Genomic DNA, 14,340 nt, shown 5'->3' on the forward strand with positions numbered 1-14,340 from the left:
ATTGTTATTCCTGAGTATTTGAACTGTTATAATATTAACAAATCCTTAATTCCTTTATTTTATGATATAGCAGTTTCAGAAATTAAATTCTTGCCTAGACACATCATAGTATTCCAGTTTAAACTCAGAGAGTCCTGGGACTATGACCTCAGTTAACCCATTCCTCAGTATGGTTCTAATCCATTCAAACCGAAAGCAGTTCACATATGAGAAAATGATACCTGCAAAAAGCACGGGTCAGTGCTGTGTAAACAGTTTTGGTAACAGTAGCAATATTGAAGATGTTAACATAGTGACAACCAGCATACACACAGCCTTAAATAGTTAGGAAAATATTGTCACTAAATCATTTCATTCTCACCAAGACCCCGACATTAGGTGCTAGTATGATGTTTATTTGTTAAATTGAGGAAATGGAAACCAGAACTCTTGTTATTTATCATTATCACGCACCGGGGCAGGTCAGAGCTGGGCCTGGAATCCTGTTCCCACTCCTCCCACCGCTGCCGGCAGCCCTCCGCTCTCAGACCCGCACACCTGCGCACAGCTGGGAAGGCACTAAGGGGAGAGCCGGGGCCGGAGGGCTCTGAGGATGGAGCAGCCGTCCGTACTGCCCGCTGGACCACAGGCCAGCCATCAGAGCGAACACGACGGGGGAGACACCGCCTCTTTCTGAAACAGCGCCGCAGTCCTCCACCTCGCACTCGGCTCGCTGTTACTCACACAAATAACAACAAACGCAGCCAGCTCCGCATCCTGGAGCTGGTGCGCCCTGCTCTGCTCATGGACCGCCTTTCCTCCGGAGTGTTCCCTGACTCTGAGTGGCTTCCTTCTTCGGCTTCCCCGGCACTCTGTTCAGAGAGAGACTAATTTTTGTTCACATGCTTTCTCCCTGAATAGGCTGTGAGCATTTTGTTAGGGATAAATTTTGTCTTAGCCATCTTTAGGTCTCCATGGTCTGGCACAGTGTCCAGAGCCTCGCAAAACTGTGATGAATATTTTCTGAGCAAATAGCATTTGTTACTTTGTGCACTCATTCAACAAACATTTGTCAACAGTGAGAAACTGCATTTCTCATAAAAACTACTTCAAATGGTTCTGTTCCCGAGCAAAGCCCTGAGCAGTATTTAACTGCCTTTGCATGACCCCACCAAAAATCGGTCAATTTCATAATTAAGAACATATAGGAAAACCACCATTTTCCTTTGATAAAATAAAGATACAGCCTGTGAAATTCAGAATTTCTCTTTAGGCTGTTACACATTATTTGTCTTTGGGGTTTGAAAGATAATTCTTACAGGAATATTATATGGTGAGTAAAATTTGAGGTATCTAGGTAGATGCTCACAGAATCAATATTTAAGTGTTCTTTAAACTGGTGTCTCATATATTTATATAAATATGGACTATCTATGAAAATTATTCCTGGTAATGGACATAAGTTCATTAAGTTTCATGTCTTAATTTTGTAAATAGTATTACACTTTCAACAAAAAAACTTTCAACAGTAACGGTAATAAAAATAATATTTCTCATGAAATAAGATGATATTTTACATAATACTTTTATGTTCCCTGAATTATTTTCATGTGATTTTCAATCACACATTTGATTCACCATAGCTTCAAAATGATTTACCTGAACAAAAATACGTTAAGAACAGATGGAACATCAAGCCTAGGTGTGAATCTCCACATTGATTGAAATGCAAATGATGCCTTTGATAAACTCCACTGTTATGGCAGTGTCAGAGCTGGCTACCTTTTGAGGACTATTGGAAAAAGCTTAGAGAAGAACATGAAGAATTATCAAAAAAATAAAGAAGGTCTTATAGTCTTACAGGAGATTTTAAGTAGCATCTACATCATGAGATGTGGAGAAGCAGATAAGTTTCAGGTGTGCCGAGGAAAGAAGCTGCGTGGTAACATGGTTTATCTGCCAGCCTCTCAGGGAGGCGTCCCTGTGGCTGCAACTACCGTGAAGGGGAGACCCGTGCCGAATAACCTGGATTTCCCACCAGAGGGCAGAAGAGGGCAGGCCCGGGAAGGCCCACTCTCCTGTTTGCATCATTCGTGACCCTTCAGGGTTCATTTCTGCCCTAAAATTTAAAGGAAAAGAGGTGGTGGTGTTAAAATGTGACACTTCTCTTTCACTCTTTCCTCTCAAATAATAGCCCGTTTACTTGGATTATTGTATCACCCTCCATTGAGCACTCTCTTTCTACCCTAACCTCTCCCTTCCGTGCATCCTCAGCGCAAGGAGCAGAGTGATTTTGTTAAAATGCAAGTTGAACCTCTTCAGTCCTCTGCTCAGAACTCTGCAACAAGTTTGGGATTAACAGATACTCACAACTACATAAAAAGAGTAAAACAACAGGGACCTACTATATACAACAGGGAAATATATTCACTATGTTCTATTCACCTATAATGAATGGAAAAGAATCTGAAAATGATCCATCCAAAAGATGGGTCACTTTGCTATACACCTGAAACTAACATAGCAGTGCAAATTATATTTCAACACAAATTAAAAAAAAAAACAACTCTAAAGTCATTCATTAATGACTGAATGAATTCAACAAATATTTATTTTTACCCATATCATTTATCTGGAACTTTTTCTAGTAAAAAAAAAAAAAAACTATATACATGCACATACATATGCACTACATATAAAAATAAATATATAAGTGTCTGTGTGTGTGTGTGTGAGTTGCATCCAACTCTTTGCAATCCCATGGACTATAGCCTGCCAGGCTCCTCAGTCCATGGGATTCTCCAGGCAAGAATACTGGAGTGGGTTGCCATTTCCTTCTCCAGGAGATCTCCCCAACCCAGAGATGGAACCCGGGTCTCCCACATTGCAGGCCAATTCTTTACTGTCTGAGTCACGAGGGAAGCCCTATGTAAGTATAAAAAATAAAATATAAATATATCGAAATGCATGTATAACTACTTTGGGTTGATTCTTGTCTAACAGGCTTTGTAAAATAAGAATCAAAGAAGTCACGTGAAAATCCATTTAATTGCTTACATCCGTGTTCTCTCAAAGTGTGGTCCCCACACCAGCAGCAGCAGCACCATGTAGGAGCTTGTTATAAATGCATGCTCTTGGACTTCACCTCGGATCTGCTGAGCTGGAAACTGTATTTTATTAAACTCTCCAGGTGAGTCTGTGACACGCTAAAATTTGAGAACCACTGAAACAGATTATAAATTCATTAAGCTGGAAATGGCAATTGAATATTTAATGCATTCTCGTTTTTCATATTAGAGATTTCAAGTTTCTTGTGGGTAAAATAAGTTTGAAAGTATTCTGGCTGTGATCATATCAGCAAGTCTTCTTCCTAATGATGAGGACACCTGTTCTCCCCTTACCTGCCCTTAGTCCCTCACCCAGGCTGGTCCTAATGTCTTATGCCTGGAACTTCAATGCTTTCTAACTAGTCTCCATGTACTAACTAGTCTCCACATACTAAGGCATTTTCTTGAATAAAAAAATACATTTTTTCATACATTTTTGTTTGTGAAATAAGAGATGTATCTTACAGTCAATAAATACATTTATTACAGTGCTTTTTCTTATTTCCCCAAAGATTATTTTTATATCAAAGATATATTTCACTTGACGAAGGAAGATATTTCCTATACTGCTTCGCTCCATCACGCATCCAACTGGCTCCCCCCCGGCCCTCTCATTGCTCTATTTATCTCACACTGCAGGCATTTCTAACATGAAAAACGTTTATTGGTCACTCGGGCTAATTCTAAGGAAGACGTCAATTTCAGAATGATCCACTGCAAATACTTGAACGAAGAGCCTGTTACTAAGGTGAGGCTGTTAAGGTGGTCCCTACTTCAATCAGACTGGTGTCCCCGTAAGAAGAGGAGACGAGGACACAGATGCACAGAGGAAAGACCACAAGAGGCATTTCACATTTGGGATACATCCTTGACATCTTTTATGCCTAAATTTAGACCCCTTAAAGGAAACCTTACAATCCAATTAAAATGTAAAAGTAAAAAAAAAAAAAAAAACCACACATATACTGTAAAACATAATTTTTCAAGCTATGTTTTTGCAATTATCAGGCTATTTTAGAGAACTAATTTATATGGCTGAAACATTTGCCTTTACGTCTCTTCCTTTTAGTCACCATTCATGATATTGTACTAAGAGCAGGAAACAGGAGGTATTATCTTAATTAGCTATAGTGGTTTTCCAATGCAACTTTATAAATGGAAGCAATCCCAAAAGCAGTCCTATAAAAATTTACTTCTCGTTTTTATTCAAACATTAATAAAATTGATTTTGATGGTGAGCACACTGTAGTGTATACAAAAGTGGAAATATAATGCTGTGTGCATGAAACATGTAGTGTTACAAGTCAGTTACCTCAATAAAAAATTTAAAATTTTAATAATTGAAATTCAATCGCTATAACTCAAAAGAATGGACATGATAATATGGAATATGAACAAAGGGTTTTTCATGTAGTAGTACTGTTTTATGAGTTACTTTAGTATGCCTGTAATTTTTAGCATATTAGATAATATAAAGACATTGAACAAAATAATCTTCCATCTGACATGTGTTCCACCATTGCAAAGTATGCATAAAGTAATAGAGAAAGTAAAATCTAGTTTAATATCTATTTACACCAGTTTCATTACTAGGAAGAGTACCCAGAAACATAAGGAAGAATTAATTAGAACAATTCACTGACAGTTTATGTCACCATGATTCACTGTGCTGTGTATTCCTCTTTTTAATTCACTAACTTGGCCCAAAGAAAGGCAATCCCAAAGAATGCTCAAACTACTGCACAGTTGCACTCATCTCACACGCTAGTAAAGTAATGCTCAAAATTCTCCAAGCCAGGCTTCAGCAATACGTGAACTGTGAAATTCCAGATGTTCAAATTGGTTTTAGAAAAGGCAGAGGAACCAGAGATCAAATTGCCAACATCTGCTGAATCATCAAAAAAGCAAGAGAGTTCCAGAAAAACATCTACTTCTGCTTTATTGACTATGCCAAAGCCTTTGACTGTGTGAATCACAATAAACTGTGGAAAATTCTAAAGGAGATGGGCATACCAGACCACCTGACCTGCCTCTTGAGAAACCTGTATGCAGGTCAGGAAGCAACAGTTAGAACTGGACATGGAACAACAGACTGGTTCCAAATAGGAAAAGGAGTATGTCAAGGCTGTATATTGTCACCCTGCTTATTTAACTTATATGCAGAGTACATCATGAGAAATGCTGGGCTGGAAGAAGCACAAGCTGGAATCAAGATTGCTGGGAGAAATAACAATAACCTCAGATATGCAGATGACACCACCCTTATGGCAGAAAATGAAGAGGAACTAAAAAGCCTCTTGATGAAAGTGAAAGATGAGAGTGAAAAAGTTGGCTTAAAGCTCAACATTCAGAAAACTAAGATCATGGCATCCGGTCCCATCACCTCATGGGAAACAGATGGGGAGACAGTGGAAGCAGTGTCAGACTTTATTTTTGGGGGCTCCAAAATCACTGCAGATGGTGACTGCAGCCATGAAATTAAAAGACGCTTGCTCCTTGGAAGGAAAGTTATGACCAACCTAGACAGCATATTAAAAAGCAGAGACATTACTTTGCCAACAAAGGTCCGTCTGGTCAAGGCTATGGTTTTTCCAGTGGTCATGTATGGATGTGAGAGTTGAACTATGAAGAAAGCTGAGCGCCGAAAAATTGATGCTTTTGACCAGGAGATCAGTCCTGGGTGTTCATTGGAAGGACTGATGCTGAAGCTGAAACTCCAATACTTTGGCCACCTCATGCGAAGAGTTGACTCATTGGAAAAGACCCTGATGCTGGGAGGAGGAGAAGGGGACGACAGAGGATGAGATGGCTGGATGGCATCACCGACTCAATGGACATGAATTTGAGTAAACTCCGGGAGCTGGTGATGGACAGGGAGGCCTGGTGTGCTGCAATTCATGGGGTCGCAAAGAGTCAGACACGACTGAGCGACTGAATTGAACTGAACTGAACTTGGTATAATAAATACTCCCAAAGTATTGATGAATTTAAGAATAAACAGGAAAGATGACTTCTGTTATTTCAGAAAAAAACACTTTAGTGAGAGGAGACAAAAACACAGGTATCTGAAGAAGAGGACAGAACATAGGGAGTTCTTTAATAGAGACACAAACTACTATGGAGGTAATAAATAATCATAGTTACCTGGTGGCTCAGATGGTAAAGAATTCACCTGCTGTGTGGAGACCCGGGTTCATCCGTGGGTGGGGAAGATCCCCTGGAGAAGGGAATGGTAACCCACTGCAATATTCTTGTGTTTCCCTGGTGTTTCAGATGATAAAGAATCTGCCTACAATACAGGAGACCTGTTCAATCCCTGGGTGGGGAAGATCCCCTGGAGAAGGGCATGGCAACCCACTCCAGTATTCTTGCCTGGGAAATCCCATGGACAGAGGAACCCGGTGGCATATAGTCCATGGGGTTGCAAAGAGTTGGACATGTCTGAGTGACTGAGTACACAGGAGCCTTATAATGAATGAGCTACTTGTTGCTCTGTTAATAAACCAACATCAGCAGAAACTTTGTGAGTAGATATATGGGGTTATTATTTGCTGTTTCCATGAGATTCAGCAAGAAGTGGCTTCTTTAATAATAAAATCATGACTTATCTCAAACACCATGCTCTGGCCGCCTTGCTATCCTTGGTGTATTTATCACACTTCGACACTAGGAACCAACGTTCCTGTGTCCATCGGTGGCCAGCTCCCACCAGGCCGCCCACCCCCCTAGGACGAAGGGAGTCTGCTCTGATGGGGGGACTGGACTGCCTTGACCTGGAAGCCCAGGTCCCAGGAGCCCTGTAACTCTAGACTGAATCTAAAATAGCCACAGGGACAAGTGCTCAAGCTGGGTGGATTTTGAGTAGCTTAGGAGGCCCCCATCTGTTGATGAACTCCTATAAAGGCCATGTTCAGAAGTTGGATGGGCCATACGAGGTCACTTCTGCTTCCATCACATTAAGGAGAGGGCTAGGTTCCTCCCCCGGGACTGGACCCCCACTTACCCGAGAACCCGCGCGGGCAGACGCAGGTGTACCGTCCGATCTCGTTGAGGCACGTGGCCGCGTTCCTGCAGGGCTCCGACACACACTCGTCCACTTCCACGTCGCAGCGCCGGCCTTGATAGCCCGGGACACAGAAGCAGGAGTAGCCGTCGCCTCCGTCCCGGCACACAGCGCCGTGCAGGCAGGGGCTGGACGCGCACTCGTCGAGGTCCAGCTCGCAGAACCTTCCCGTGTAGCCAGCGGGGCAGACGCACACGGGGGGCCCGGGGTCCTGGTGGCAGACGCCCCCGTGCAGGCAGGAGCGGGGCCCGCAGGGGCCAGCGCTGGTGTCGCAGCCGGCCCCGCTGTGCCCGGGAGGACATCTGCACAGAGAGCGCCTCTCCCCCGGGACGCGAACACACGTGGCGTGTCCTGGACAGGGGCTGGAGAGGCAGGGGTCCTCCTCCTCCCCGCAGTCTTTGTCCCCGTGAACGGCTGTGTCTGAACAGCGGCAACTCTTGTCTTTTGAGAAATCCTTGCACGTAGAATTGCTTTGGCAAGAATCGGACAGGCACTTGGTGTCATTTTTATTGCAAAAGGAACCTACAAGGAAAAACATCAGATGAAGCATGCAAACAAATGGTGGATGATAAAATTAAAGAAAGTCCTTATTTCCGCTCTTCATGCACCTCACACGAACTCATAAACGGAATGCAAAGTTGACTACAGTCTAGCGGTGAATTTGTCAAATGATGTCTAATAATGAGTTCTGTTATAATGATGATTAGTCATCTTTTTTTTTCATATAGCTGCTAACAAGAAACAAAAATGACTGGCTTCAGATTCTTTGCTTCTCTTGCATTTCCCTTTCTCAGGTAGAAGTGCTGTTGAAGGACAGGGTGAATTGTTAAATTGTCCCATAAACCCTAAAATTTGAAATCCACATTCTCTCATGGAGGATTTGGGGGTATCCTGGGAGATGAGATACAAAATTGTCTCTGAATATACTAACTGAAACTAACATTTGAATGAATACAATACTTTGGCTTATGACTGCTTTATTACAATCATCATGTGTGGTCTAAAAAAAAAGCATAGAAGAATGAAAATATAAAACTAAAATAAAACACCAACTATTTGTTGAAGGTTTACTCTGTGTACCAAGCATGTCAGCTGTTTCACATATATTATTTATAATTGTCACAGCAACAAATATTATGTGCATCTTACAGATGACAGGTTAAGTCCCACCAGAAGGAAGCAGCTGTAAAGTGTATGGACTTCCAAATTTCTGAAAGCTTCTCTGTTCTAGGGAAACATTTTTGAAATTCTAATGGGAATGATGACCAGCAAGAAAGTAATACTTCTGTGATTCCTTTCCAAATTCACTGGATACCTGTATGTGTATAATTTTTCCCTGAAAAATTATGATCACATTATGATCACATTATGATCACAACACTGTTATTTTCTTAATCATGTATACTGAGAAGCTTTTTGATTTGGCAACTCAGCTGCATCAGATCACAAAACACTGTCTTCTGTGTATGGATTTATCTAGTACACCATTCTCTTATTTTTACTTCCTGTCTCACAATATTCCTCACTAATATAATAGCAGGTAATGGTCTAGGCTTATAATTTTAAAACTTATGAAATGAATAGTCTGCTCTTAGGAGACATAAATCAACTATAGTCAGAAGAAAATAGCATGAAAACTTTGAGAAGTATGTAAAAGTGGTACATCTCTTCCTGCAGAAAAAGAATTGGTTCTCTTTAATGTGGTCTGGTCACCAAGAGTGTGAAGGGAAGACGGAAAGATGACGATTGACTGGTTCATCACATGAGAGAGGGTTTTCACAGTTGTCTTCCTTGGAGTCTTTCTGGAAGCTGAAAGTTCCCCTCCAGCGCCTGTGCACAGAAGGTTAACCTATGCTTATGTGTTATCAGGAGGGGTGATCTGAAAGCAGACCTTTCCCAGTCCCTATGGAAAAACTCAACTAATCATCCTTCTCCTCTAGTTTTTATCAAGTACTGGCTTTCCAATCACATCTTCAAATGTATGACTGGCTTCTAGCTGTTCATATCTTAGCTACAATGTCACTTTCTCAGAAAAGCTTTCTCTGAACCCCTTTTCTAAACCTTTATAATGGTTTACTTTCTCATATATATGTGAAGTGTTCTTATTTCTTTGTGCATATGTTTGTTTTCTGTTTTCCTCGTTGCAATTCTAGTCAGCTAAGGAAAGGGGAAGACCTCGTCTCTGGTATTTTCTGGGTTTGTGACATTACCTGTCACATAGTGTCTGCTCAGTGCATACCTACTGAAAAGGAGTGGAGAAATGTCCCAACACAACATGGAGGAAGGGTGCTGTGTGATCACAGGGTCCAGGGCAAGTCTACCAAGAAAGCCTCACTGGAGAAAAGGTACTTGAGATGTCTTTTAATTTATTTTTATTAATGGACGACAGTTGGTTTACAATGTTGTGTTGGCTTTTGCTATACAATAATGTGAATCAACCATGGTGGTGGTGGTGTAGTCACTAAGTTGTGTCCGACTCCTGAGACCCAGTGGACTGTAGCCCGCCAGGCTCCTCTGTCCAGGGGATTCTCCAGGCAAGAATGCTGGAGTGGGTTGCCATAAGTATACATATATCTGAGATGTCTTTTTAAGTGAATGCAAGTGAAGGAATGGCATTATTTTCAGAAGAAAAAAGAAAAAGCATGAGAGGTATTGGCATTGCTCTGCCAATCGTATGAAAAGCATGAAAGTATAAGAAGGCAGAGGCCTGAGAGGAGGGCAGAGGGCAGAGGATAGGGAGGAAAATGAAGAGATATTCAAAAGTTCAAACATTTGCACTACTTAGAGTTCCTGTGTCCAAACAAAAAAGAGAAATAAATATTGTAACTCTGCTCTCTGAACTCTCACCGTCAAAGGCATGTGATGAAATTATGTTTTCAATCTTCTTTTGTTTTGTTGCATTTTGTTAGTGGCAGTGATGATGGTTTTCCCCTTCCTTCAGAAATCAAGTATCTTGGAATAATAGTGGAAAGTAAGAGAAGAAAAAGTGAAAGTGAACTGTAGTATAGTTCTTAAAAGATACTTTGAAGTGGTATAGTATTATTTACAGGCATATCGTGATAAGTTAAAGATGTATATTGTAAACTCTAGAGCAAGAGTTAGCAAACTGTAGCCTGTGAGCCAAATCTGACCTGCCATCTGTCTTATAAATAAAGTTTAATTGGAACACAAAAAAATCAAGTATCTTGGGACTTCCCTGGTGGTCCAGAGGTTAAAACAGCCTTCTGAAGCAGAGGGCGTGGGTTCAATCCCTGGTCAGGGAGCTGAGATCCCACATGCCTCACAACCAAAAAACAAACAAACAAACAAACAAAAGCAGAAGCAATATTGTAACAAATTCAATAAAGACTTTAAAAATGGTCCACATCAAAAAAAAAAAAAAAAAAAACACAACCTAAAAATGAAGTATTTTCCTTTAAGCCATAAATTGAAGCATTTGTATAGAAAAACACGTAGCAAAGGAAACTAGCATTTATCTCTTAGGTCCTTACAGCGCAATTTTAAAAGCAAACTTCTAGCAGCATTTGTGTAAAGCATTTTACAGATGGAAAACTGAGTTTTATAGGGAATGAGCTATTTGTATGTGGTCATAGAGAAGGGGGATTTGAACCTCTGGTTTGTCTGATTCCAAAGTTCATTTCTTTTTCCTGCATTACTTTAGAAGTTAGGATACTTCTGGGTAGAGCTTCCTACTTAACCATGGTGATATCCACCTAAGTGTTTACTTTTGCTGCCTTCTAAACCCCATGAAAAGCCTAGTGAAAGTGTTAGTTGCTCAGCCGTGTCTGATTCTTTGCAACCCCGTGGACCCTGCCAGGCTCCTCTGTCCATGGGATTCTCCAGGCAAGAATACTGGAGTGGGTTGCCAGTCCCTTCTCCAGGGGATCTTCTCGACCCAGGGATCAAACCCAGGTCTCCTGCCCTGCATGCAGATTCTTCACCATCTGGGCCATCAGGAAAGCCTGGATGGCTTAAAGCAGCATGGCGATCACTGGAGAGGGAAACAGCAACCCACTCCAGTGTTCCTGCCTGGAAGATTCTGTGGACAGAGGAGCCTGGCGGGCTACAGGCCACGGTGTCTCAAAAAGTTGGACATGACCGAGTACGTGCATAGCTACTCGCCCACTCAAACGACTAAATGACAAAGGTTGACGATACCAAGTGCTGATGGGAATCGGGAGAAAACGAAACTCTCCTTCACGCGCTCTTTATTATAACTGATATTTCCTGTCTATGTATTAATAATTGTATTCATCTTTCAGATAATTGATATTGTAGAGTTTGTCTGTACTATCTTGGTTTCTTGGTTTTCTGTCCTATAGATGTCTGCTTTTACCTTTTTTTCCCCTTAATTTTACTTTCTTTTTAACTTGCTATTTACTTTTTTGGATTTCTTATTAATAATTTTTTTTCTTTAAAAACACAGCTTTGCTGTGTTTCTCACAATTTCTTTTTATAATATTAAAAATGTTTTCTAATTTCCATTGTGAGTTATTCTTTGCCATATGAAAAATCTGTAAGAATTAATTAGATCATGTTTGCTAACTGTGTTATTTAGATCTTCTATAGCATCATTGGAAGGACTGATGCTGAAGCTGAAACTCCCAATACTTTGGCCACCTCATGTGAAGAGTTGACTCATTGGAAAAAACCCAGCTGCTGGGAGGGATTGGGGGCAGGAGGAGAAGGGGACGACAGAGGATGAGATGCCTGGATGGCATCACCGACTCGACGGACATGAGTTTGAGTAGAATCTGGGAACTGGTGATGGACAGGGAGGCCTGGTGTGCCGCGATTCATGGGGTCACAAAGAATTGGACACGACTGAGCGACTGAACTGAACTGAACTGATAGCATCACTCATTGTTTTCTACTTTTTCTCTCTGCTGAGATTGATGCATTAAAACCTCCCATAGTGATTATATATTGGGCTTCCCTGGTGGCTCAGCTGGTAATCTGCCTGCAGAGCAGGAGACCTGTGTTCAATCCCTAGGTTGGGAAGATACCCTGGAAAAGGGAAAGGCTACTCACTCCAGTATTCTGGCCTTGAGAATTCCATGGACTATATAGTCCATGGGGTTGCAAAGAGTCAGATACAACTGAGTGACTTTCACTTTCTTTCCATTTTCGTAATGACTATAAATTTTCTCTATTTCTCCTTTTAGTTCTGACAATTTTCACTTTTATATTCTGAAGCAATGTTCTTATGTTCATAGAAATTCAGAATAGTTACATCGTGCTGTTGGTTTGATTCCAATGTATTTTCAAAAAATCCTCTTCTGTCTTCAGTAAGGCATCGTACCTTAAAAGACTACTTTTGCCATTATCAATATTGCTATATCAGTTACTTATCACATACATTGCCGGTGGAAATTCAAAATAGTGTAGGAACTTTGAAAAACATTTTTGAAGTGTCTTATAAATTTAAACATACATTTACCATATGACCCAGCAATCCCACATCTAGGAATTTCCCCCAAGAGAAATGAAATCATAATGCCCATACAAAAAATTGCTTGAAAAAGAAAACAACTTTATTCATAATGACCAACACCGGAAAGACCTAAATGTTCATCAACTGGTAAAGAAATTTTAATATATCATATGTTGGACCACTACTCAGCAAATTGCTGATCCACAGAACAACATGAAGGAATCTCCAGAGTATTACGCTAAGTGAAAGAAGCCAGACCAAAGACTACATGCTGTATGATTCCACTTACATTACATTCTAGAGAAGGCACAATTATATCACTGGATGCAGTTCAGTGGTCACTGGAGAACGGAACTGGTGAAGGGCCTTAATGCAGAGGATCATAAAGAAATATTCATGGACACATTCTGTATCATGATTGTGCTTCTAGTTACTGATCGTATGTATTTGCCATTTAAGAGTGGTGAATTTTCTTGTACTGTATGTAAATTATACCTCAATAAATCAGACCCACCCCCAAATCCTAAAACACAGAAAGGAATAAATCACCATAAACTTTCAAGAGCCAGGACAGAGGTTGAGGGATTAGACAGCCATAACTACACATACACACTGGAAGCTGGACTACAGGGGGTGAGAAGTACTAGACTTAGGAAGCCAACGAGAGCAGACACCAAGCCGGAAGTGGGAGAGCCCCAGAGCCAGCTGATGACACAGAATCCCTGGCAGGTTCAGGACTTACTCGCTTCACGTACTTCTGAAAGGATCATGCAGGTGGAGCTGGGCAAAGGAAGGGTGTTTGGGAAACTGGCGGAAAGCAGGTAGATGCTCTGCTCTCTGTCTCACACTAGGAAACTGCAAGTCTGCTTCCCCCCCAAAGGCAGACTCAGAGGCACAGGTAAGGCTGAGTCTGGTTTGTGGAAGAATTAACTGGGTGTCTATACAGAATTGTGAGACACTCCCCAGCCTCATTTCCAATTCATTTCTAAAAATGCCAAGAGCCAGATGTATATTCCAAGCAGGAAAGGGAATTATTTCTCTTGACAAGCCTGAGTGAAAATACTTTCAGATACTGATGTGGAATGTCACCTATTGAAATGACCCAGCTGGACCACTCTAGAATAAATCCTAATAAGCTGTAAACCCTAGCACATAAATAAAGATCTTTCAAACAGCTTTAATAAGAGCTACTATATGAAAGATTGAAGGTGGGAGGAGAAGGGGATGACAGAGGATGAGATGTTTGGATGGCATAATCGACTCAATGGACATGAGTTTGAGTAAACTCCGGGAGTTGGTGATGGACAGGGAGGCCTGGCCTGCTGCAGTCCACGGGGTTGTAAGGAGACGGGCACGACTAAGCAGTTGAACTGAACTGAACTGAATTATATGAAATGTATGTAAGCATATAGGGCATGCATGCGTGCTCAGTAGAGAGTTATTTTTTAATTATACTTTAAATTATATTTCAATTCTACTCTAAAAAACAATGATAAATGAGCGTTTCTTAATCAGCTTAAGAAACAGTTGTACTTCCTTCTTATATACCAACAGATTGCATGAGATTTTCCAACATTTGAGGAAAATATCCAACTAAGATCAAACACAAAGACCAAAACACACATTGTTTTTAAAAAAAAATGTAACTTGGAAGAGGCAAAGACAGTGTAGTGAGGGAGCCAAAATTTATGTAAACTTGAGAATTATTATTTTCAAAGAATCAGGAAAGGATATAGCTGCAGTGAAATGAGTAGAAG

At 40.9% G+C, this 14,340-nt stretch overlaps 1 protein-coding gene across 1 annotated transcript in view; it reads right to left on the reverse strand.

Annotated features, from left to right (window-relative positions):
- Positions 1–13,353, reverse strand: part of CRB1 (crumbs cell polarity complex component 1) — a 153,887-nt gene extending 140,534 nt beyond the window's left edge. The window contains exons 1-2 of the mRNA XM_043485819.1: positions 13,326–13,353; positions 7,090–7,671 (exon numbers count right to left, since the gene is read on the reverse strand). Of these exons, the coding sequence (XP_043341754.1) occupies positions 7,090–7,671; positions 13,326–13,353 (610 nt within the window). The remainder of the gene's footprint in view (positions 1–7,089; positions 7,672–13,325) is intronic.
- Between the last annotated feature and the right edge of the window lie 987 nt (positions 13,354–14,340).

Source organism: Cervus canadensis, chromosome 13, assembly GCF_019320065.1.
Source record: "Cervus canadensis isolate Bull #8, Minnesota chromosome 13, ASM1932006v1, whole genome shotgun sequence".
Classification (NCBI taxonomy): domain Eukaryota; kingdom Metazoa; phylum Chordata; class Mammalia; order Artiodactyla; family Cervidae; genus Cervus; species Cervus canadensis.